The sequence below is a fragment of the Mustelus asterias genome, chromosome 25 (genome assembly GCF_964213995.1).
Source record: "Mustelus asterias chromosome 25, sMusAst1.hap1.1, whole genome shotgun sequence".
In the NCBI taxonomy this organism is placed as follows: domain Eukaryota; kingdom Metazoa; phylum Chordata; class Chondrichthyes; order Carcharhiniformes; family Triakidae; genus Mustelus; species Mustelus asterias.
In genome coordinates this window covers 54028110-54051864 of record NC_135825.1, presented here as the reverse complement: position 1 = coordinate 54051864, position 23755 = coordinate 54028110, and the positions used below count along the sequence as shown (strand labels likewise).

The following is a 23755-nucleotide window of genomic DNA, read 5'->3' as shown; positions in this document are numbered from 1 at the left end:
AGCCAAGTTATATTACTTTAATGCCTTCTTATGTGAAGAATAGAGTGCAATACATTACACAGGCTTCAAATTAAGTAGATTAGTGTGACAACACATTACGAGAGGAAGAACCGAGGAAAAATGATACAAGTTAAATGGTATAATTTTAAGGTAGTGCAAGCTCAGCAACAGCCTATATTTCTGCACAATGGTAGCCGCACATATTAAAGCAGTGAAAAAAGCTTATGGGATCCTGGGTTTTTAAAACAAAAGAAAAGGAATTACACTAAACTGCATAAAACACAAATTCTGCTCCAACTGGAGTACTGTGCCCAATGTGTGCAACACATTTTTGGAAAACATGAAGGCTTTGGAGGGGGGTACAGAGAGTTATTAGCATGGTTGCAGGATGAGGGATTTTGCTGACATGAATAGGCTAGATAATCTGGGGTTGTGCTCCTTGGAGGAGAGACGGTCAAGAAAAAGAAATGAATGGTTTAGAGAGTTTCCAGGAGTGCCTCTAACCAGATGACACAAATTTAAGGCAATTGGCAAAAGAACAAAAGGGGAGGAGGTGGGGAAAATGTTTAAGCAACAAGTGGAGAGGATTTGGAATTCATTGCCTGACAGGATGTAGCTTGAGGGAATTAAATAAACATGCAAGACTATGGAGACTGTGACCAACTGGACAGTTTTTCAAAAAAAGTAAACCATGTCGACCTGACCGATGGAATAGGCTTCCCTTTAGGCTTTAATATTCTCATGATACCACAGCATCGGAATGGTGACCTTAAAAAAACACATGCATGCTACGATAAGCAACAGAAAATCAGTTTTGGTTATAATGTTCAGCATGCTAAAATAGCTCAGGATTGTCATAATAACATAACTATAAAATAACCCTTTAACATGCTCATTATTGTGAAGGATGACTCGTGTCCACTAAGTCTTGAAATTTTTGACTTCTGGACAAAGCTGCTGGACACACCTTTTGTAAATTTCCTGTATACATCGATTGGGTGACCTGGTCAATCTTCATCCCTTGCTCAACCATAACTGGAAAAATGAACTGATCTAATTTCTGTTGGTGAAGCTTCCCATGTGTAAATTGTCTGGCATGTTCCCCACACCACAACAGGAACTTGACTTTGCAACTACCTCATAGGATGTTAGAAAGCACTTCACAGCCAAAGATCACGCAAACTGTCATAGGAATGCAAATCAGCAACATAGGACATACAACAGTACAGCACAGAACAGGCCCTTCGGCCCACGATGTTGTGCCGCGCTTTATCTGAAACCAAGATCAAGCTATCCCACTCCCTATCATCCTGGTGTGCTCCATGTGCCTATCCAATAACCGCTTAAATGTTCCTAAAGTGTCTGACTCCACTATCACTGCAGGCAGTCCATTCCACACCCCAACCACTCTCTGCGTAAAGAACCTACCTCTGATATCCTTCCTATATCTCCCACCACGAACCCTGTAGTTATGCCCCCTTGTAATAGCTCCATCCACCCGAGGAAATAGTCTTTCAACGTTCACTCTATCTATCCCCTTCATCATTTTATAAACCTCTATTAAGTCTCCCCTCAGCCTCCTCCGCTCCAGAGAGAACAGCCCTAGCTCCCTCAACCTTTCCTCATAAGACCTACCCTCCAAACCAGGCAGCATCCTGGTAAATCTCCTCTGCACTCTTTCCAGCACTTCCACATCCTTCTTATAGTGAGGTGACCAGAACTGCACACAATATTCCAAATGTGGTCTCACCAAGGTCCTGTACAGTTGCAGCATAACCCCACAGCTCTTAAACTCCAACCCCCTGTTAATAAAGGCTAACACACTATAGGCCTTCTTCACAGCTCTATCCACTTGAGTGGCAACCTTTAGAGATCTGTGGATATGGACCCCAAGATCTCTCTGTTCCTCCACAGTCTTCAGAACCCTACCTTTGACCCTGTAATCCACATTTAAATTAGTCCTACCAAAATGAATCACCTCACATTTATCAGGGTTAAACTCCATTTGCCATTTTTCAGCCCAGCTTTGCATCCTATCTATGTCTCTTTGCAGCCTACAACAGCCCTCCACCTCATCCACTACTCCACCAATCTTGGTGTCATCAGCAAATTTACTGATCCACCCTTCAGCCCCCTCCTCTAAGTCATTAATAAAAATCACAAAGAGCAGAGGATCAAGCACTGATCCCTGCGGCACTCCACTAGCAACCTGCCTCCAATCCGAAAATTTTCCATCCACCACCACCCTCTGTCTTCGATCAGATAGCCAGTTACCTATCCAATCGGCCAACTTTCCCTCTATCCCACACCTCCTCACTTACATCATAAGCCGACCATGGGGGACCTTATCAAACGCTATTCTTGGTTTGCATAAATATAACTGAAGTGCAACTTGCATCCACACTAAAAGCAAATTACTGAAGATGCCTGGAGACCCGGAGAAAAAGAATAACAGTTGTAGAAAACGAAGCAGTTCTGGCAATGTCTGTGGAGCGAGAAAATGTTAAGTCCAATAAGACTGCTCTGAAGATTCAAAGTAAAGCCACTAAATGCTGTTTTTCTCTCTCCACAGATGCTGCCAGACCAGAGTTTTTCCAAAAATCTTTGTCTTCACTGCATTCAAACTATCTTTGAACAAGCTTTTCTGTTGGGGAATAAAGCTCAAACCAGGTTTGGTAAGCTATGGGAGTCGGTACGTGACAAGGGGCAGGCGGGTGGAGAAAGTCAATAGCAAGGGATCATTGGACTAAAATTGCTCATGAAGCTCGGGTCTCTCTCTCGGTCCAACTCTTATCTATTAGTTTATAAAATCTGAGAATTTCTCTAAATTTCAGACCATTTAAGAAATCTGGTTGCATGAACACATACCTTTTCTTTTGCCAGGAGATTCTTTAGTTGGAGATTTTACAACTGTTGTGTCCTCGTGATGATCGATTATCGTTTCCACTTTCGTCTGAAACTCCTGAAGCAGGTTTTGGGCCCAGCGTGCTCTAGCTTCCATTGTTTCAGAGTGTCTAACCCAATGTTGGCAACTATCATCTGCAATCAGTGATTAAGAGCAATAGATTAATGATAACTCCACACTGAAGGGATGAAGTTTGAAACCCCATTGGGCAGCTCACGTCATAACCTAATCCTTATGGCAACACCTTGTAGCAGTGACAACTTCAGCAAAGACCAAGACCATTACTCGAAACCCAACCTACAAATCAGTACCATAACAAAGCCAGTTTTGATACTGAAGCTCCTTCAGTCAAACTTGGCCAAACTGAGCCTGTCTGGCCACTTGGCTCTGGTAATCTGGTCCTCAAAGCAGTTCAGCTTTTATGCGTGCTAATATTTCTCATTTTGTGGTTTGTCCATTTCTAATTTTGATGGTCTGAGGGCTTGGGAAGGCCAGTTTTAGCACAATTGTTTAACTAGTGGATGTATTCTGCAAGAAAGGTGTTAGTAAAAGCGGTTTAGGGACACATGCAAATTAATAAGATACTAATATAGATTTTATATATGTCGTTCTCCCCAACTCAAAGGGTCAAAGGAAGGCGTCTGAACTACTTCCTACTTGTAGTGCAAAGAACAAAGCATAATTGCAATAGTGATATATTCAAAGTTCTTTAATTTTTCTTCCCACTTTTGAGATTCTCTCCTACTCCCCTGCACTATTCCTGGATGCTGAGTTTATAGCTCTCGAAGTCAACTCTGACATATCTAATTCGTCCCAATGTGTGCCCAGTTCTTTTGGTGATAGAACTCACTCACTTGCCCAGTGGAAAGGGTAGCAATCCAGACTCAAATTCCTGAACGTTAACTGTATAGCACCTCCAGCTACTCGATGCTTGGATCCTCCTAAACAAAAAAGGCAAAACATGTTACAGAAAGAAAGGCAGCAGGGATAAAAACCAGAGTAACATGGTGGCATAGTGGTTAGCACTGCTATCTCACAGCATCAGGGATCCACGTTCGATTCTCGGCTTGGGTCACTGTCTGTGCGGAATCTGCAGGTTCTTGCAGTGTCTGTGTGGGTTTCCTCCGGGTGCTCCGGTTTCCTCCCACAGTCCGAAACACATGCTGGTTAGGTGCATTGGCTGTGCTAAATTCTTCCTTAGTGTACCCGAACAGGCGCCGGAATATGGCGACTAGGGGATTTTCACAGTAACTTCATTGCAGTGTTAATGTAAGCCTACTTGTGACACTAATAAATAAAACTTTAAACCTTATTGGACAGACTGAAACATGGGCATGAATCTGGGAGGTACCTCATACTCTCACCATCTGCAGTTTTCCTTTTCTAATCTCATATTAGTGTATAACTGCATATTAGTACCGCCCCGAGTCGCACCCCTACTCCAGCCCACCCTCCCACAAATGACGTTCTGAGGCAGCAAACAGCTCTTGGGAATGACAAAATATCTTGGGTCAAAGTCGGGAATTCTTTTTAAACAATTGAAGCTTTTGCCCTCCATCCTCTTGAAAGTAACATTTCACAGCACTCCCACAACGTTATCAAATCACTACAGATTTACTCCGACTGCTTTGCATTCTTGGATGAAAATCTACTCTCTCATGCCAGGCCTTCATCACAGTAACAAGTTTTTTCATTTTACACATATTCTCAAAATAACTTATGGCACGCATAAATTACAATGAAATACAAACTTGGTCAGTTGCCAACACGGTGAATGCTCGTACCTTGCTCCATTGAGATACCATCATCACATATGTGCAAATCCAGGCGCGAGATATGACTGTGGTAGGATGATTCTTTCACATCATACATTTCAAAATACTGGCTGATACTGTTCGAACTGTTACTTGAGGAAGTTGGTTGCGTTCGTGCCTGATGGGCACTGGGCGCTGATCCACTTGTCTGTAAGAGATAATAGTCACAAAGATAATCTGAAATGGTGCAGTCAATTGCAGGGAAATGGCAATGAACAGCAATTGGTGGCTTTGTGCGTGGAACCTGTGATAAAACCTCCCTCTCAATTTATTAAGGACCGATGTACAGATAATAGAATTTGCGAGTGCGATGTATCTGAAACCACAAACAGGATCATTTCATGTGAAACAACAGAGGATCCTGGAAAACCTCAGCACAGCTGACAGCATTTATTTGGAGAGAAACAGTTAACGTTTCTCGTCCTTTGACACTGTCAGAACTGTGCATGTTATGAAATCCATTCATTCTGTGTCTGTGCATGGTCTATGGTGATTGCAACAGTTAAAGTACAGGACATTGCATAGCTTGTTACATGTTCTGCTGCCTAGTAAAAGACTGGGGCTCTTGGAGCATTGTGATGCCGGTGTACTCCAGTGCTTAAACTAATCAAGCAAAGGAAGCAGACCACCAGGGTCTTTGAGATGCTGCATCATTTGCCGTTTCAGTTGGACGTAAACAAAATCCATGGTACTATTGGAGAGTAGACAGTTACTTGTACCTGAGCCAAGATTCAACCCTCAACTAGCATCACCAATACAGGTTAACTGACCATGTATGCGAATTAATGTTTGAAGACATTGCTGTGTGAAAATTGCCTCACAATCTTCTCCACATACACTTACTTTCAATGTAAATTGGGACATATTTGAAAGATCAGTTGTCGGCCCAGATTTCTAGATTAGATCTACTCCAAGCTCCTTCAGGAGACTCCCTCAGATTTTGTGATGTGCAATTAATTGGATTTTAAAAACCAAAGAATTCTGATTTATTTTGACCCTTGGCAGGACTGAAATCAAGACCAATCTAGATTCAGAACAAGATAATTCAATGCGATCGACATTGGTCTGTTTTCCGTCCAAAAACATACATTACTTCTAAAAAGGTGCAATGGCTTTTATGACATTGCCTTTGACACAAACACACACAACCACTATAAAAGATGCATTCATATAAAAAGTCTTTCAGTCCATGCAAGGTGGCTTCTTGTTAGGTTATGGCACAGGTTCAACTTATTCCACTTGCCAGGAAGTGGCAGTAGTTTTAAGTAATATATGCTTAAAATGTTGGATATTAGAAATTAGGTATAGATTTATGAGAGTTTAATTTTGTGTTTCTGTACAAGAAAGGATCAAAACTCTAGTTAGGTTCATGTTAAACAAAGGTATTGGCACGTATGGGGGTTTCTGGTTAGTTCAAACTGTATCTCGACTATGCTTAGAGATCTTCCGACTAGAAAAGTAAACAAGAGCTTGGGAAAAATGAGCTGTTTCTTAGCAGCCAGGGGCAGCTTTAAGACTTTTTGAATTGTGTTTAACGGAATCCAGAGCAGAAGGAGCTTAATATAGAAACTAGGAGGGAGGCCATTCAGCACCATAAACCAGCTCCGCCATTCAACATCATAAATGATTCCCTATCTCAGTGACATAATCCCGCTTTCTTCCCATACTCCTTGATGCCACTAAAATGTAAAAAAAATCTTTCTTCAATACATTCAGTGACTTGGCCTCTCAGCCTTCTGTGGAAGAAAATTCCACAGGTTCACGAACTTTTGAATGGAGACATTTTACCTCATCTCAGTCCTAAGTGGTCTGCTCGCTATCCTGAGACTGTGTCCCCTGGTTCTAGATTCCCCAACTAGGGAAAACATCCTCCCTGTATCTAGCCTGTCCAGCCCTCTTACAATTTTATACCTCAGATCTCCTCTCATCCTTCTAAAATCTAGTGAATATGTGCCCAGCCAAATCAATCCCTCCTCATAGGACTGTCCCACCAATCCCAGTATCAATCTACTAAACTTTTACTATACTCTATGGTAACTATATCCTTTTTTAGGTAGGGAGACCAAAAAAGGCATGCAATATTCAGGTATGGTCTCATCATAGTCCTATATAAATGAATAAGACATCCCTAAATCTTAAATTAAATTCTCTTACAATGAATGCCAACATAATATTTGCCTTCCTAATTGCTTGCTACACCTACCTCTCCACTTTCATTGACTGGTGTACAAGGACACCCAGATCTTTTTGTACATCTACAATCCTCAATACATTACTATATAAATAATACTTTTCCTTTCTGTTTTACACACCAAAGTGTAAATCTTGACATTTTGCAGCTGTGTTACAGGATGGCTATGTTTTTGCCCACTCACTCAAGTTGTTTAATTCACCTTGAAGTCTCCTTGCATCCTCCTCAACTCAATTCCGCCCACCCAGTTTTGTGTTATCAGCAAATTTGGAAATGTTACATTTAGTTCCCTCATATCGTGAACAGCTGTGACCCCAAGCACTGATCCCTGTAATACCCCACTGCTCACTCTCTGCCACTTGGAAAAAGACCCATTTATTCCCACTCCGTTTCCAGTCCGTGAATCAATTCGCAATCCATGCCAATATGTTATTCCCATCCCATGGGCTTTAGTTTTGGCCACCAACCTCTTACGAGGGACCTTATCAAAGTCTGCTGCAAGTCCAAATACCACACCCACTGGCTCTCCCTTACCTATTCTAATAGCTACATCCTCAAAAAACTCCAGTAGATCTGTTCAGCGCGATTTGCCTTTCATAAACCTATGCTGGTGTGCCCAATCCCGCTAATGCTTTCCAAATGTTCTGTTATCGCGTCTTTTATAATAAACTCTGGCATCTTCCCCACTCTGATGTTAGGCTACCTGGTCAGTGATTCTCCCCTTTTTCTCTTTTTAAATAGTGGGGTTACATTTTCCAACCTTCAATCCGTGGTAACTGCCCCAGAGTCTATAGAATTTTGGACGACCATCAATGCATCCAATATTTCCAAGGTCACTTCCTTCAATACTCTAGGATTCCTTTAATATGCTAGGATGTAGATTATCAGGCCCTGGTGATTTGTCAGCCTTTAACTGCATTAATTTCCCCAGTACCTTCTAATTTTTTCCTTACTAATACTGATTTCCTTCAATTCCACCCTCTCACTAAACCCTTGGTTCCCTAATATTTCTGGAAGATTATTTGTGCCGCTTTTGTGAAGACAGATCCAAAGTATGTGTTCAATTTTTCTGCCATTTCTTTGATCCCCGTTGTATTTTCCCCAGCTTCTGACTGTAAGGGACCTACAGCTGTCTTCACTAATCTTTTTCTCTTCGCATATTTATAGAAGCCTTAACCGTCAATTTCTATGTTCGCTTCAATTTTACACTCACTCTACTTTCCCCCTCTTGATCAAATTTTTGTCCCTTTCTGCTGAAATCTAAAATGCTTCCAATCCTCAGACTTGCTGCTTTTTATGTCTCCTTTTTGGATTTATTATTCCTAATTTCTTTTGTAAGCCATGGTTGAGCCACCTTTCCTCTTATTTTTGTGCCAGACCAGAATGAATAATTGCAATTCTTGCACACTTTCTTTAAATATGAAAACCATTGCCTATCCACCGTCAAGTAAGGTTCTCCAATCTATCCTTGTCAATTTGTGCCTCATACCCTCACAGTTCCCTTTATTTAGATTCAGGACCCTAGTTTCAGATCTGACTACTTCACTCGCCATTTTAATGAGGAATTCTATCATATTATGGTCGCTGGTCCCCGAGGAACCCTTCACAAGATTGTTAATTAATCCTTTCTCATGGCACAATACCTAGTCTAGAATAGCCTGTTCTCTGGTTGGTTCCTCAATATGTTAGTCTTAAAAAAAACACCACGTACACACTCCAGCAACTCCGTTGGTCTAATCTATATGTAAATTGAAGTCACCCATGATTACAGTTACACCCTTATGGCACGTATCTCTGATTTCTTGTTTGATTTCTTTCCTTACATCCCTACTACTGTTTGGGGGCCTATAAACAATCCCCAAGAACGTATCTGCCCCTTAGTGTTTCTTATATTCCACCCATACAGATAGCAGTGAGAGAGGGAACAGCTCTACCAGAAGAGAAACAACACAAAGGAACAGTGAGCAAGAAAGCAGGAGTCTAGAAATTGAAACTTGGGAATGAAAAGAGATGTTTCCAGGAAGAATGAAGTTATCAGGAAAATAAGAACTGGAATTTGAGTAGGACACTGTTCACTGAAGTTACAAATAGAGCTCGAAAATGCAGACATGGTAAAATTGGCAAGGGAGAAGCCACAGTGGTTAGCACTGCTGCCTCTCAGCACCAGGGACCTGGGTTCAATTCTGGCCTCGGGTGACTATGTGGAATTTGCATGTTCTTGCCTTGTCTGCATGGGTTTCCTTCAGGTGCTCTAGTTTCTTTCCAAATATGTGCTGGTTAGGTTGATTCACCACGCCAAATTGACCTTTAGTGTCAGAGGGTTTAACAGGTTAAATGTGTGAGGTTACGGGGATTGGGCCTGGGTGGGGTTTCTGTCAGTGCAGGCTTGAGTGGCCAAATGGCCTCCTTTTGCACTGTAAGGATTCCAGGATATCTGAGGCAATCATAGGGTTTGGTGTCCATTGTTCAGTCTGTGAAACAACACAGCTGGGCGCTTGAGATTGTGTGAAATCTTGAATGCTATTGGCAATTCAAGACAAAGGCATACTGAAGAGAGAGTTGGAAATCCTGGAAGTGGATCCTGACTAAAACAGCTTTGTTGGAAAGAAGATTCTTAGGCATGTCAGTTCAAGATTGGAGCTTGGAAATGTATGAGATAATCATCTGAGGATTGAAGAAGAAATCCACAGAAGTTCAAATCGGTGGCATCTGCCACTGAACTTCAGACTGGCGTGTGTCTGACCACAGTTGGCCTGTTAATTTACAGGGACTGTGTATTTGCCGAAAACATTATAGCACAGGTAAAATTTTGTAACTTGTGTTACTCTTAAAATCTGTGCACCTTTGTGAAGATAAGTGGCATTGAAGGAGTATTGTATTTTGGTAAAACTTTTCATGTTTACTAAATTTTTTTGATGTTGTTAAAAGCTAACTGGCAGTCCTGTGACTCATTCATCCACTTTATTTTTAAAAAAGAGTAAAAGTTACAGACTTTTGAGACAGGGTTCCAAACTGGGTCATGCCCGTCCAGTATCAACTGGGATCATAACACTCTTATAAATTCTGTTTCAGTGTGGTAAGTATTAAGGACTGACATTGCAGTTAGGCTAATTTGAGAAAGCAAAGTGAATCACAAGAAGCACTGAAGACCAAAACACTGGTCCTCATTTTTGACTTAATGGAAGGTTGTGCAAAAATATACAATTTTATAATATTTTTCTTTATATACAGAAAAGTGAAATGCTGTGAAAGTGAGCTTTGATTTGTGAACATTTCATATGCTGAAGCTCTGCTAAATAAAAAAGCCTGATAAATCACAGGTGGCACTGCATGACTAAATATTTACATTTGATCTGTCCCTCTGGAGAGGTTTAAGTGGTGTACATGCAGGAAACCTGGTCACCTAGGGGCTCTTGGTACATTCCCCAGTTGCATAATTGTGAAAGTCGATTTTGGAAGTCAACTCCCAAGAGAAGATGCTCAGACATACACTAAACCCAAACTATCCGTGGCAGAGCCTAATCTGTCAGTAAGGCTGCAAAATAAATTACATGACCCAGATCACTCAAACTCAGATATTAAAGGCTACAAAGTTGAACATCACCCAAAACATTTTTTTGAATTACAACGCACGTTAACATTACAAGTTTACTGCAATTTTGTTTACAAGGTTTCTAGAGCAGTGTCCTCGACAGATGGCTTAGTGGTAGCTTGAGGCACTTGGACATTGCAATTTAATCTGGAAAACATTTGATGAAACCACCTTAACATCTCACTTCCTGGATACTGCAGAATGCCTTCATAAAAGTAATAATTTTCATTATCTTTTTTTTAGTGTCACAAGTAGGCTTACATTAACACTGTAATGAAGCCAGTGTGAAAATCCCCTGGTCGCCACACTCTGGCACCTGTTCGGGTACACTGAGGGAGAATTTAGCACGGCCAATGCAACTAACCAGCACATCTTTGGTCTGCGGGAGGAAACCAAGCACCCGGAGGAAACCCATGCAGACTCTGCACAGTGACCCAAGGTGGGAATCGAACCCGGGTCCCTGACGCTGTGAGGCAGCAGTGCTAACCACTTGAGTTCAGGAAGCTGCAAACAGCTCAGAACTGATGTCCAATATGAGCCACTCTGTGCTGATACTTTGTATAATAAAAGTGATTTAATAAGTCAATTCTGCTTCCGTGAAACTAACACAAGGCCAAACCAAACCTCTCAGATCTGTAGGAACATGAATGACAATCAATCAAAATGTCTATCAGAATGTTTCAGTCTCAAAACAAGAATCCTTTATCTAATATCCTTGATAAAGCAAAACAGGAAAAGAAACACAAGATCCTCAAGCCTTTGAGGGCATCAAGGAGACAAAGACGGAGTTCTACCAACACTGATCAAATTACACACTGATCAGATGACACCCGATTTAAAACCTAAAACAAAAGAAATGTTGATAAAATTTAAATTTAGTGCGACTGAAAAACATGCATAATACAGTTCAATTATAGCATGGAAAATTAAACTGATCAAACTGTGGAATCTCATTTGCACTCACCCCTGCAGTGTCTGGAGCCATTCTCTTCCGCTGCTTGGCTGAATTCTCCATGGCCTCACTGAGTGACTGTGCATATTCAATCATTGCTTTCAGTTGGGAGTCAGTGAGAACCCACAGCAAATCATCCAACAGGAACATTAGCTTCGAGCCTACCACATTGCAATCTTTCACCTGATATAAAGCAAAGGCGTCAAGTTGATTATTTTTAAAACACATGTGGAAATATTTTTCATTCCAATTCCCCATAAGATTTTGTTTCATAAAGATTGTACAAAACACAATTATCATTTTCATGAAAAAATTTGATGAATTGTTTTCCGAAGTTCCAATGCCTCTTCCACTCGGCCTTTATTTCCTTATACAGTTCACCAGAAAAGCAGAAACAAATATAATGGATCACTGGACAACAGCATAAATTTGAACGAGCATCAACTTTCATTCCCCCAACACCTCTGCATATTTTAAATTTACAATGGCTCCCTATCTGGCAGTGTTGAGATTCTAAGTTTCTCATCCTTGTTTTCAAATCTCGCCGCAGCTTTGCCTTTTCCTGTCTCTACTTTCCTCCGGTCCTTCGAAATCCTTACTCTCCAATTCTGGACCATTGCATCCCTGATTTTAATCACTCCACCACAGGGCCTAAGCTGCAAGGCAGAGAATTCCACCCCCATCCCTCAACTTTTCCATCTCAAGGTACTCCTTAAAATCTTCTCTCGGTCCTAATACTTTATGTAGTTCCATGTTGAATTTTATTTAATAATCCTCCTGTGAAGCACCTCGAGATGTTTTACTATCTTAAAGTCACTGTACACATGAAAGCAGTTACTCTTGCGTCCTATAATGCATTACAACACCTGCAGCGTAAGGTACAGATGAGATAGCTCTTTTTATCCCATCACATGACCAAATTAACATGTTTCCTGTCCAGTGCAACAGACTCTGTAGAGGTAAATTGATAAGCCAACTGGGGTTAATCTTACAAAGTACATAAACATGGACTGTAAAAGCACCTTTGGGTATGTAAAAAGGAACTGTTTGGCTAAGACAAACGTGGGTCCATTACATTAAGATAAAGACAACTCCTGCTGATTCCACCTCTGACTAGAATCATGCTCCATAAAGAATGCAGCCAAAATGCAACAGAACACGTACAGAAAATTGGACTGGACTGCTAATAAATGATGATGCATTTCAATGTTCATTTATTTAGGGCAAGATAACATAGAACTCCTAGAAAGATTCTCAAAGAGCGCCATGGAGCTTAGCTGGTTAAACTGTAGAACATCACAGCAATCAAGTAAAAATATGGTTTTCCAGTTCAAATGGCAACATTATTGTTCTCCCCACCAGTCATATACACGGTCAAACTGAGTACCAAAAATAAAAGTCATCGAGTAGGTTTACTGAATGCCGTAAAACAGCCAGAGGGTCATATGTCTGAATGTCAGCTTCAAATCCCATTCCAATTCTTCCCTCCATTTACTTTCAATATTTGAAGTGTTTTTGGTGATGTTCGACAAGTAAAATTTACTGATTTTCTACATGGTCAATTATTGTCGGTAATTGGTGGACTATGGCCTTTTAGCACTGGAGCCTTGGTTTAAATGGAGTTCAGACTGAAGGGAAATAAATTCCAGTGTTGTTCATCCTTGTTCCTTGGTTTTATGCCCATTTGCTGCCAGACTTGATGCAAAAGCAGCCCCGGCGACATGAAGTAGAATGATTCGCTCATGGACTGGGTAAATAGGTCAAAGGGAAAGAGTGAGAGGCAGTGACAGTCACTTGAGATACTTCATCACTTTCATAAGATATTTCACTGAGGAAGAAAGACTACCAGAAGCATGCACCATACCAACGAAGGATGTTAAGGTGGTAAATTTAAAGAAAAATATGTACAATGCTGTGAACATTAGTGGTAGCCAGAAGATTTTCACAGTAACTTCACTGCAGTGTTAATGTAAGCCTACTTGTGACACGAATAAATAAACTTTGGAAAATTTTAGGAACCTGCAAATAATGTCCAAAAAAATGAGAAATTAGAGATGAAAGAAAACCAGCAAGAAATATAAAAACCAGAACAGAAACTTCTACAAGTATATAAAAAGGAAAATAGGTCAAATAGGCATTGGTCCCTTAAAGGGGGAGAAAGGGAAATTAATGAGAAACTAACAAATAGCAGAGACTTTGAACAAATATTTTGCATCCATCTTAATAGTAGAAGACAGAAAATGCATCCTTAGAAGAGTAGAAAATCAGAAGGGGGAGGGGGATTTGGAGGAACTTCCAATATCACTGTCACTAGACAGTAATAGGACTACGAAATAGGACTAAAGGCTGACAGGTGCCCAGGACCTGATGGCCTGCATCTTGGGATCTTAAACCAAGTAGCAGCACAGACACTGGAAGCACCAGTTGTAACATTCCAAAACTCCCTAGATTCTGGAAAGGCCCCACTAGGTTGGAAAACAACAATTGTAACAGCCGTTTCAAGAAAGGATGCGACAAACAGCAGGAAATGATAGGCAGCTGGTCTAACTTCTGTCATTGAGAAAATGCTGTAATCAATTATTACAGAGGTAGTTGCACAACGTTTAGAAAATCATAATATAAGCAGGCAGTCAACATGGTTTGGCGAAAGGAAAATCATTTTTGACAAATTTAGCGTTCTTTGTGGATACAAAAGTAGGGTCAAAGGGGAACCAGTAGATATCATCTGTTTGGATTTCTAAATTCATTAAGGAGCTACATAAAAGGTCATTAAACAAGACAAGAGCTTATAGTATTTGGGGAGCTCTAATAGCATGGATAGAGGACTGCTAACTAACAGGGAATAGAGTCAGGATAAGAACAAAGAACAGTACAGCACAGGAAACAGGCCCTTCGGCCCTCCAAGCCTGTGCTGCTCCTTGGTCCAACTAGACCAATCGAAATCGATAAATGGGTCATTTTCAGAATGACAAACCTTAACTAGTGGAGTGCCACAGGGATTAGTGCTGAGACCTGAACTATTAATCTATTAATGACTTAGATGAAGGGAAACTGGATTGCAGCCACGTTTGCTGGGTATACGAAGATAGATGGGACAGCAGGTTTCGAGGAGAATACCAAATATCGGCAAAAGGATATGGCTAGGTTACTGAATGGGCAAAAATTCCACAGATGGAGTATAATGTGGGAAATGTGAGGTTGTCCACTTTAGTGGAAACAGAAAAGCAGAATACTATTTAAATACAGAGACACTGCAAGATGCTCTGGCACAGAGGGACATAGTTGTCCACAAAAAGTTAATATTTAGGATGATGAATGGGATGTTGGTTTTTAATACAAGGAGAATGGAGTATAAAAGTAGGGAAGTACGGAAGTTTTGCAATAATTGTACAGGTCCTTGGTAAGATCTCACCTTAGGTCACCTTACTTGAGGGACTTGTTTGCATTGGAACTAGTTCAGAGAAGGTTCACTATGCTAATTCCTGGGATGAAGAGGTTGCTTTATGAAGAAAGGCTAAGCAGGTTGGGCCTAAACTCACTGGAGTTAAGAATGAGATGTGATCTTATTGAAACAGAAGATCCTGAGGGGTCTTGACAGGGTAAGCGCTGAGAGAATATTTCCCTTTGTGGGCAAACCTAGATCCAAGGAAGACACTTTCCAAATAACAGATGAAGAAGAATTTCTTCTCTCAGGGGGTTGTTAGTTTTTGAATTCTCTTCCCAAGAGAGCAGTGGAGACTGACTGGGTCATTGAATATATTCAAGGCTGAATAGCACAGATTTTTGATTGACAAGGAGGTCAAAGGTTAAGAGAGTCAGGCAGAAAGTGGAGTCAAGGCCACAATCAGATCAGACAAAGATGGTTATTGAATGGCAGGGCAGTTTTGAGGGGCTTAATAGTCTCATCCCATTCCTACGTTCACACAAAATGTCAATTTCCCAGCTGCTTGCAGCCAGCATTTGGAAAACTTAATGCAGCGGGGCAAAGCATCTCTTTTAGTAATATTTAACATGAGGCGTTGCGTAGTGGAATACCCATTGTTAACCACTGATGTATGAATGACATTACTGAAAGTATGAAAGTTGGTGGGCTGTACATACCCTTCTCTTTAAGACGAGTTTGATTTTTGACTGGTTGGTGATCAGTCTTAGCGGTGTACTGATAATGCTCTGATCACCCGGGATAGCGTCAGCTTCAATACGCAGCGTCTGCCAGTTAATTTCCTTAAAAGTCAAAACCTGTTAAAAATACATAGAATTCAAATGATAAACTTCTCAAACGAGAAAGTCCATCAGTTCCCGAGTTAGTTACTACTTTGCTTTTGCATTTTTTGAACAATGAAACAATGTGTGCTAATGGCCAATCAAAGCCCCGAGACTTAACCTCAGTGTTGCTGGTTCCAGATCAGGGCCAGTCCCAATTTTATTGCGTTTAGTGTTATTATTGTTTCTGTTTTTGTAAACCTCTCACCCGTTATGAACAATGCTATTATAGTATAAATTAAGCAAAGAGATTACAAAACAAAAGGTAATGCAATAGGTAAAAGAATTTTTATTACAACATTTTCTTTTAAATACACAGTTTGAGGGTTTTTTCCCCCCCAAATGTTACTGTGGAATATAATGCTAAATTTTAAACTTTATTTATTAGTGTCACAGGTAGGCTTACCTTAATGCTGCAATGAAGTTACTGTGAAAATCCCCTAGTCGCCACACTCCGGTGCCTGTTTGGGTAACACTGAGGGAGAATTTAGCATGGCCAATGCACCCCTAACCAGCATGTCTTTCGGACTGTGGGAGGAAATCGGAGCATCCAGAGGAAACGCATGCTGATAAGGGGAGAACGTGCAGACTCTGCACAGACAGTGACCTGAGCTGGGAATCAAACTCGGGTCCCTGGCTCTGAGAGACAGCAGTGTTAACCACTGTGCCACCGTGCCTCAAACTCAAAAACAGTACTCTTAATTAAATCTCATTTGATGCTTCAAATGCTCAAAGGAATTTTACTGAACAGCAAACTGCAGTTGTGGGCTACACAACTTTCCCAGCTATAAAATTTTAGATGCTACTAATACAGGAAATTGTTTGATTTCCCAGCGTTCTAAGAGTTTTTGGCTCACTTAACAGTGGAAATAAGATTAGTTCCCAAGCATGCGGTTTATAATAAACACAGTAAGAAGTCTAACAACACCAGGTTAAAGTCCAACAGGTTTATTTGGTAGCAAAAGCCACTAGCTTTCGGGACAGGCTGTTCCTTGGTCAGGTGGGTGGGAGTTCTGATCACAAACAGGGCACAAAGACACAAACTCAATTTACATGAATAATGATTGGAATGTGAGTCTTTACAGCTAATCAAGTCTTAAAGGTACAGACCATGTGAGTGGAGGGAGCATTAAGCACAGGTTAGAGAGATGTGTATTGTCTCCAGACAGGACAGCTAGTGAGATTTTGCACATCCAGGCAGGTTGTGGGGGTTACAGGTAGCGTGACATAAACCCAATATCCCGGTTGAGGCCGTCCTCATGTGTGTGGAACCTGGCTATCAGTCTCTGCTCAGCGACTCTGCGCTGTCGTGTGTCGTGAAGGCCGCCTTGGAGAACGCGTTCTCTTTAACCTATGCTTAATGCTCCCTCCACTCACATGGTCTGTACCTTTAAGACTTGATTAGCTGTAAAGACTCACATTCCTATCATTATTTATGTAAATTGAGTTTGTGTCTTTGTGCCCTGTTTGTGATCAGAACTCCTACCCACCTGACGAAGGAACAGCCTGTTCTGAAAGCTAGTGGCTTTTGCTACCAAATAAACCTGGTGTTGTTAGACATCTTACTGTGTTTACCCCAGTCCAACGCCGGCACCTCCACATCATGTTTATAATAAACACCATTTAAAATGAGAATAAAGACACCTATGTGAACAGAGGCATTGAAAAATGATTCAGTTAATGATTAAATAAGCTGTGCAGAATGTTCATTGCTGTCAACCTTTCTCAGCGACTTCATTTTATCTTTATGATGGAGTGCTGATAAAAAACAACTATCAGGATATGCTTTCCTTGCCTTTGCTTCCCATTTCTTCTCAATTTCACCTCTCTCCCACCCATCTCCTCCCACATCTTCATCTGTCACAGCTTACCCTCTGATTTCAGCTTCTCTGCTGTTTGGCCATTCACACCTTCTATTCTCTCTCTGGGCTGCCATTAGCAGCCTTTCCCCTTGGTTTTGTGGCTATGACTCATCTTTCATTCTCTCACCCTGCAGTATAAATATCTCCCACTTTCTGTGCCTTTTATCTTTGACAAAGGGTCATCTGGACTCGAAACGTCAGCTCTTTTCTCTCCTTACAGATGCTGCCAGACCTGCTGAGATTTTCCAGCATTTTCTCTTTTGGTTTCCGATTCCAGCAGTAATTTGCTTTTAGTTGGGATATATTTTTCTTTATAGATTTTTTTTTTAACATGAAGCTTCTCCTCACAATATTGTTCCTCAGTCCAATGCTGCAAGCACATTGAGTTGAGGAGTCAATTATTTTGAAGCAGCACAAACATTGAAACAACAACGGCTCGGGTCACTGTCTGTGTGGAGTTTGCACATTCTCCTCGTGTCTGCGTGGGTTTCCTCCGGGTGCTCCGGTTTCCTCCCACAGTCCAAAGATGTGCGGGTTAGGTTGATTGGCCAGGTTAAAAGAAAATTGCCCCTTAGAGTCCTGGGATGCGTAGGTTAGAGGGATTAGCAGGTAAAATATGTGGGGTGGGATTGTGGTCGGTGCAGACTCGATGGGCCGAATGGCCTCCTTCTGCACTGTAGGGTTTCTATGATTCTATGAACATATTTCTGCACAGTTCAATCGTGTGCTGTGACTGTATTCGCGCTTTGAGAAGAGTTTACATTTCCACCACAATGTAATTCAACTTTCTCATGACAGGGATAGGAATACATTAAGTATTGTGTACCATGGCAATTCTATAACTAGTCACCTGGCAGCTTATTTATCTCCATTAAATTCTATATTTGGAGAAGATGTTCCCTCCTGTTCTCACACACAATTGTTAAACTACTCAATAATTTGGCTTGCACACCAGAAAGTTTAAGCTAAGTAGGGAGCATGCATAAATCATCTGTTAACAAAATGTTTTGGAATATTTTAACAAAGGGATTTTTCATGAGAAAGCTTAAAGATTGCAAAGCGTTCAACTTGAAAAATGCTGCTCATTCTACCAGTACAACAGATCAGCGACATCTGCTTCCATTTTTGCTGTGTTTAAAACTACATGATGTGGAGATGCCGGCGTTGGACTGGGGTAAACACAGTAAGAAGCTTAACAACACCAGGTTAAAGTCCAACGTTGGACTTTAACCTGGTGTTGTTAAACTTATAACTGTTTAAAACTACAGCCATTATATACAGCAAGGCCCTAATAGAATCTTTGTAGTGCCCATTCAATAGACTTCCTCAGGGGAAGAGATAAAGAACAAAAGAATATAGCACAGGAACAGGCCCTTCGGCCCGCCAAGCCTGCACCGCTCATGTGTCCAACTAGACCATTCGTTTGTATCCCTCTATTCCCAGTCTGTTCATGTGGCTATCTAGATAAGTCTTAAACGATCCCAGCGTGTCCGCCTCAATCACCTTGCTTGGCAGTGCATTCCAGGCCCCCACCACCCTCTGTGTAAAATACGTCCCCCTGACATCTGTGTTGAACCTTGCCCCCCTCACCTTGAACCCGTGACCCCTTGTGTTCATCACCTCCGACCTGGAAAAAAGCTTCCCACTGTTCACCCTATCTACACCCTTCATAATTTTATACACCTCTATTAGATCGCCCCTCATCCTCCGTCTTTCCAGGGAGAACAACCCCAGTTTACCCAATCTCTCCTCATAGCTAAGACCCTCCATACCAGGCAACATCCTGGTAAACCTTTTCTGTACTCTCTCCAAAGCCTCCACATCCTTCTGGTAGTGTGGCTACCAGAACTGGACGCAGTATTCTAAATGTGGCCTAACCAATGTTCTCGACAGCTGCAACATCATATGCCATCTTTTATATTCTATGCCCAGTCCAATAAAGGAAAGCATGCCATATGCCTTCTTCACCACCCTCTCCACCTGTGCTGCCACCTTTAAGGATCTGTGGACTTGTACACCCAGGTCCCTCTGTGTGTCTATACTCCTGATGGCTCTGCCATTTATTGTATAGCTCCCCCTTACATTAGATCTACCGAAATGCATCACTTCGCATTTATTTGGATTAAATTCCATCTGCCATTTCTCCGCCCAATGTTCCAGCCTATCTGTATCCTGCTGTATTCTCTGACAATGTTCACCACTATCCGCAACTCCAGCAATCTTCGTGTCGTCCGCAAACTTACTGATCACACCAGCGACATCTTCCTCCAAATCATTTATATATATCACAAACAGCAGAGGTCCCAGTACAGAGCCCTGCAGAACACCACTAGTCATGGACCTCCAACCGGAAAAAGACCCCTCCTCTGTTACCCTCTGTCTTCTATGGCTAAACCAGTTCTCCACCCATCTAGCTAGCTCACCTTTTATCCCGTGAGATTTAACCTTTTGCACCAGACTGCCATGAGGGACCTTGTCAAACGCTTTACTAAAATCCATGTAGACGACATCCATGGCCCTTCCCTTGTCAACCATTTTTGTCACCTCCTCAAAACTCTCAACCAAATTTGTGAGGCATGACCTCCCTCGTACAAAACCATGCTGTCTATCGCTAATGAGATTATTCAGTTCTAAATGCGCATATATCCTATCTCTAAGAATCTTCTCCAACAAATTCCCTACCACGGACATCAAGCTCACCGGCCTATAATTACCCGGGTTATCCTTGCTACCCTTCTTAAATAACGGGACCACATTTGCTGTCCTCCAATCCTCTGGGACATCACCTGTGTCCAGTGAAGAGACAAAGATTTCTGTTAGAGGCCCAGCAATTTCATCTCTTGCCTCCCTGAGGAGTCTAGGATAGGTGCTATCTGGCCCTGGGATTTGTCTGTCTTAATGTTTCCTAAAAAACCTAACACTTCCTCCCTTGTAATTGAGATTTTTTCTAACGGGTCAACACATCTCTCTGAGACACTACCAGTGAACATGTCCCTCTCCTTTGTGAATACTGATGCAAAGTATTCGTTTAGGATCTCACCTACTTCCTTTGGTTCTAAGCATAATTCCCCTCCTTTGTCCCTGAGAGGCCCGATTCTTTCCCTAACAACCCTCTTGTTCCTAACGTATGTATAAAATGCCTTAGGATTCTCCTTAATCCTGTCTGCCAAGGACATTTCGTGACCCCTTTTTGCCCTTCTAACTCCCTATTGGAGTTCTTTTCTACTTTCTCTGTAATCCTCCAGTGCTCCATCTGGTTTTAGCTGCCTGGACCTCATGTATGCCTCTTTTTTCTTTTTGATTAGACCCACAATTTCACTGGTTATCCACGGCTCCCGAATCCTACCTTTCCCATCCTTCCTCTTTACAGGCACATGCCTGTCCTGCAGTCCTATCAACTGCTCCTTAAAAGACTCCCAGATGCCAGATGTGGATTTACCCTTGAACAGCCTCTCCCAATCAACAGCCACCAAATCCTGCTGTAGTTAGCCTTCCCCCAATTCAGCACCTTACCCATAGGACAACACTCATCTTTTTCCATTACTATCCTAAAGTTTACAGAATTGTGGTCACTATTTGCCACATGTTCCCCCACTGAAACTTTGATGACCTGACCGGGCTCATTCCCCAGTACTAGGTCCAGTATAGCCCCCTCTCTCGTTGGACTGTTAACATATTGTTCCAAAGAACCTTCCTGTACGCATTTTATAAATTCTTCCCCGTCCAGGCCCCCAGCCCTAAGCAATTTCCAGTCTACATAAGGGAAATTAAAGTCTCCCACTACAACAACCCTATTTTTTCTGCACCTGTCCAGAATCTCCTTACATATCTGTTCCTCAACTTCCCGTGGGCTGTTGGGAGGCCTGTAGTGTACCCCAGCAGAGTGACTGCGCCCTTCCTGTTTCTGAGCTCCACCCACAGTGACTCATTACCTGACCCTTCCAAATTGTCCACCCTCTGTACCGCTGTAATCTGCTCCCTAACCAGCAGTGCTACTCCCCCACCTCTCCTAGCCCCTCCTCTGTCTCGCCTAAAACACTTATACCCCGGAATATTCAGCTGCCAATCCTGTCCTTTTAACCAAGTCTCCGTCACTGCAACCACATCCAAGTTCCGCGTAAGCATTAAGGCTCTAAGCTCGTCTGTCTTGCCCGTGACGCTCCTTGCATTGAAGCAGATGCACTCCAGACCTCCAGGCCCACTGAGGTCATCCTCCCCCAGAATGCTCTTCCTCTTAGATAGCCTTGTCTTGGCCCCAACCTCGTCCCCAGTCTCTATGCTTATTGACCTATTGTTCTGACCCCCACCCCCCTGCCACATTAGTTTAAACCCACCCGAACCGCACTAGCAAAACTCCCAGCTAGGATATTCGTGCCCCTCCGGTTTAGGTGTAACCCGTCCTTCTTGTACAGGTGCCATCCTCTCTTGAAGACTTCCCAGTGATCCACGAATTTGAAACCCTCCCTCTTGCACCAGTCCTTTAGCCACGCGATAGATTTAGTCTGCTTATAGCAGCCAGTGCATTCACAGGAGATCGCACCACTTTAGTGGTCAAGTTCAAACCATTGCATTGACCGAGCAGAGTTGTGTCAATAGCTGGAAATTGATACTTTAAGTGCTATGAACTCTTACCTCTCCTCGCTCTGGATCTGTAATTCTTGTGAATCGGAGATCACTTTGCTGCCACTTGGGATTCACACTGTAACCTTGGAGTTGCCACAGCTCAAAGGAAGTATTGAATGCTTTTGCTTCAATTTTAACTACAATGGAATTCACCACAATAGACATTCCTTCTACCACCTTTTCAGCAAAGCCATATTCACTGGAGACCAAGAACAAATATTTTAGTACCATGTAACTGAATGATGCAACTTAATAAATTCATTAATCCGATTTTATAAGCACATACAAAAGAATTGAGAAGCATTATGGGCTTCATAGTATGCCTTCAAAAGGCACTTGTAGGTTCACAGGCATGAAAATCACTCACGTGCAGCTTATACTCCTGATTTTATAGCGAGTGACATGATTTAACTTGTCAGTTTAACAAGTACAGCTATACGTATTCATGAACTTTGCAAAGGTTACCTGTCACCTGATTCAAGAGCTTAAAAAAAATCAAGCAAATGGGGGAGATTTCTAAACAACAGTCCACGAATGTTGAGAAAGGCAAGGGAAGGAAATATACAAGGATAAAATTGGAAAGAAAACAGCAAGAGAGACTATGGCTCAGTAAGTAGAAGCAGAAAATCCTGGAAATAAGCAACAGGACGAGAGATGTGGTGAGAGAAACAGAATTAGCGTTTCAGGTCGATGATCCTTTGCCAGAATAATTTTGAAGGCTCTTCAACCTAGAATGTTAACTGTCTGTCTTCACACGTTAAGAAGTCTCACAACACCAGGTTAAAGTCCAACAGGTTTATTTGGTAGCAAAAGCCACTCACACGTTACCAGACCTGCTGAATATTTCCAGAATTTTCATTTTCTATTTAGATTAGAGTATTCACAGGTTTTTGCTTGTGGAGAAAACAAGAGAATTGTTTGTGGTAGGCTTGGCAGCGATGTAATATTTGGTGGTGGGTAAATATAACGAGATGAAGTGTACAGCAATGTGACAATTACACTGGGTTCTAACTATTGACAAAACTGGCTGCATTTCCATTGCCGGTCCAATTTGAAAATTCATATGAGGACTCTTGGGACAAAAACAGAGTTTGGGGATGGAAAAAATGTTCATTGTTACAACAACTTCACAACTTGAGGAACACAGAAAAGCTTTCAGAACACGAGAAAATACCCAATAGAAAAGCAATCTTTTACTAAGCAAAGTCAAAGTCTTCCAGTTTGACGTTTATTGAGAAGAAAAACACCACAGATAATGGAAGCAATTAAATCATATCAGGGTAAAGACAATCTACTGGTGGAAATGACCAAAATAGTAAAGCCCTAGCAAATTAAATCCATTCAATTGAAAGTTTGCCAGAATTCTTGAATAAAGGTCATATAGTTTGTCCTGCATTTCTCTCCAAAAAACATTTGCTGGGACGAACAGGAGACTTTCAGCTAGAAAGTGGAAATTGTAAAGTTAGGCAAGCTGATGAAAATAGGTTCCATTGTTGGTTGTTATTAGCAATTATGAAATGATTGTTGCAGAAATCCTTGATACTTTCACTATT

General features: G+C 41.7%; 1 protein-coding gene across 2 annotated transcripts in view; it reads right to left on the bottom strand.

Annotated features, from left to right (window-relative positions):
* LOC144479186 (bridge-like lipid transfer protein family member 3A) overlaps positions 1–23755 on the bottom strand; it is a 152979-nt gene that overhangs the window by 63429 nt on the left and 65795 nt on the right. Inside the window, exons 5-10 of one of the 2 annotated variants that reach the window (XM_078197798.1) lie at positions 22212–22401; positions 15556–15693; positions 11467–11637; positions 4690–4867; positions 3760–3846; positions 2869–3039 (exon numbers count right to left, since the gene is read on the bottom strand). In XM_078197798.1, coding sequence (XP_078053924.1) covers positions 2869–3039; positions 3760–3846; positions 4690–4867; positions 11467–11637; positions 15556–15693; positions 22212–22401 — 935 coding nt within the window. The remainder of the gene's footprint in view (positions 1–2868; positions 3040–3759; positions 3847–4689; positions 4868–11466; positions 11638–15555; positions 15694–22211; positions 22402–23755) is intronic. The other variant, XM_078197799.1, reaches the window with a different exon arrangement.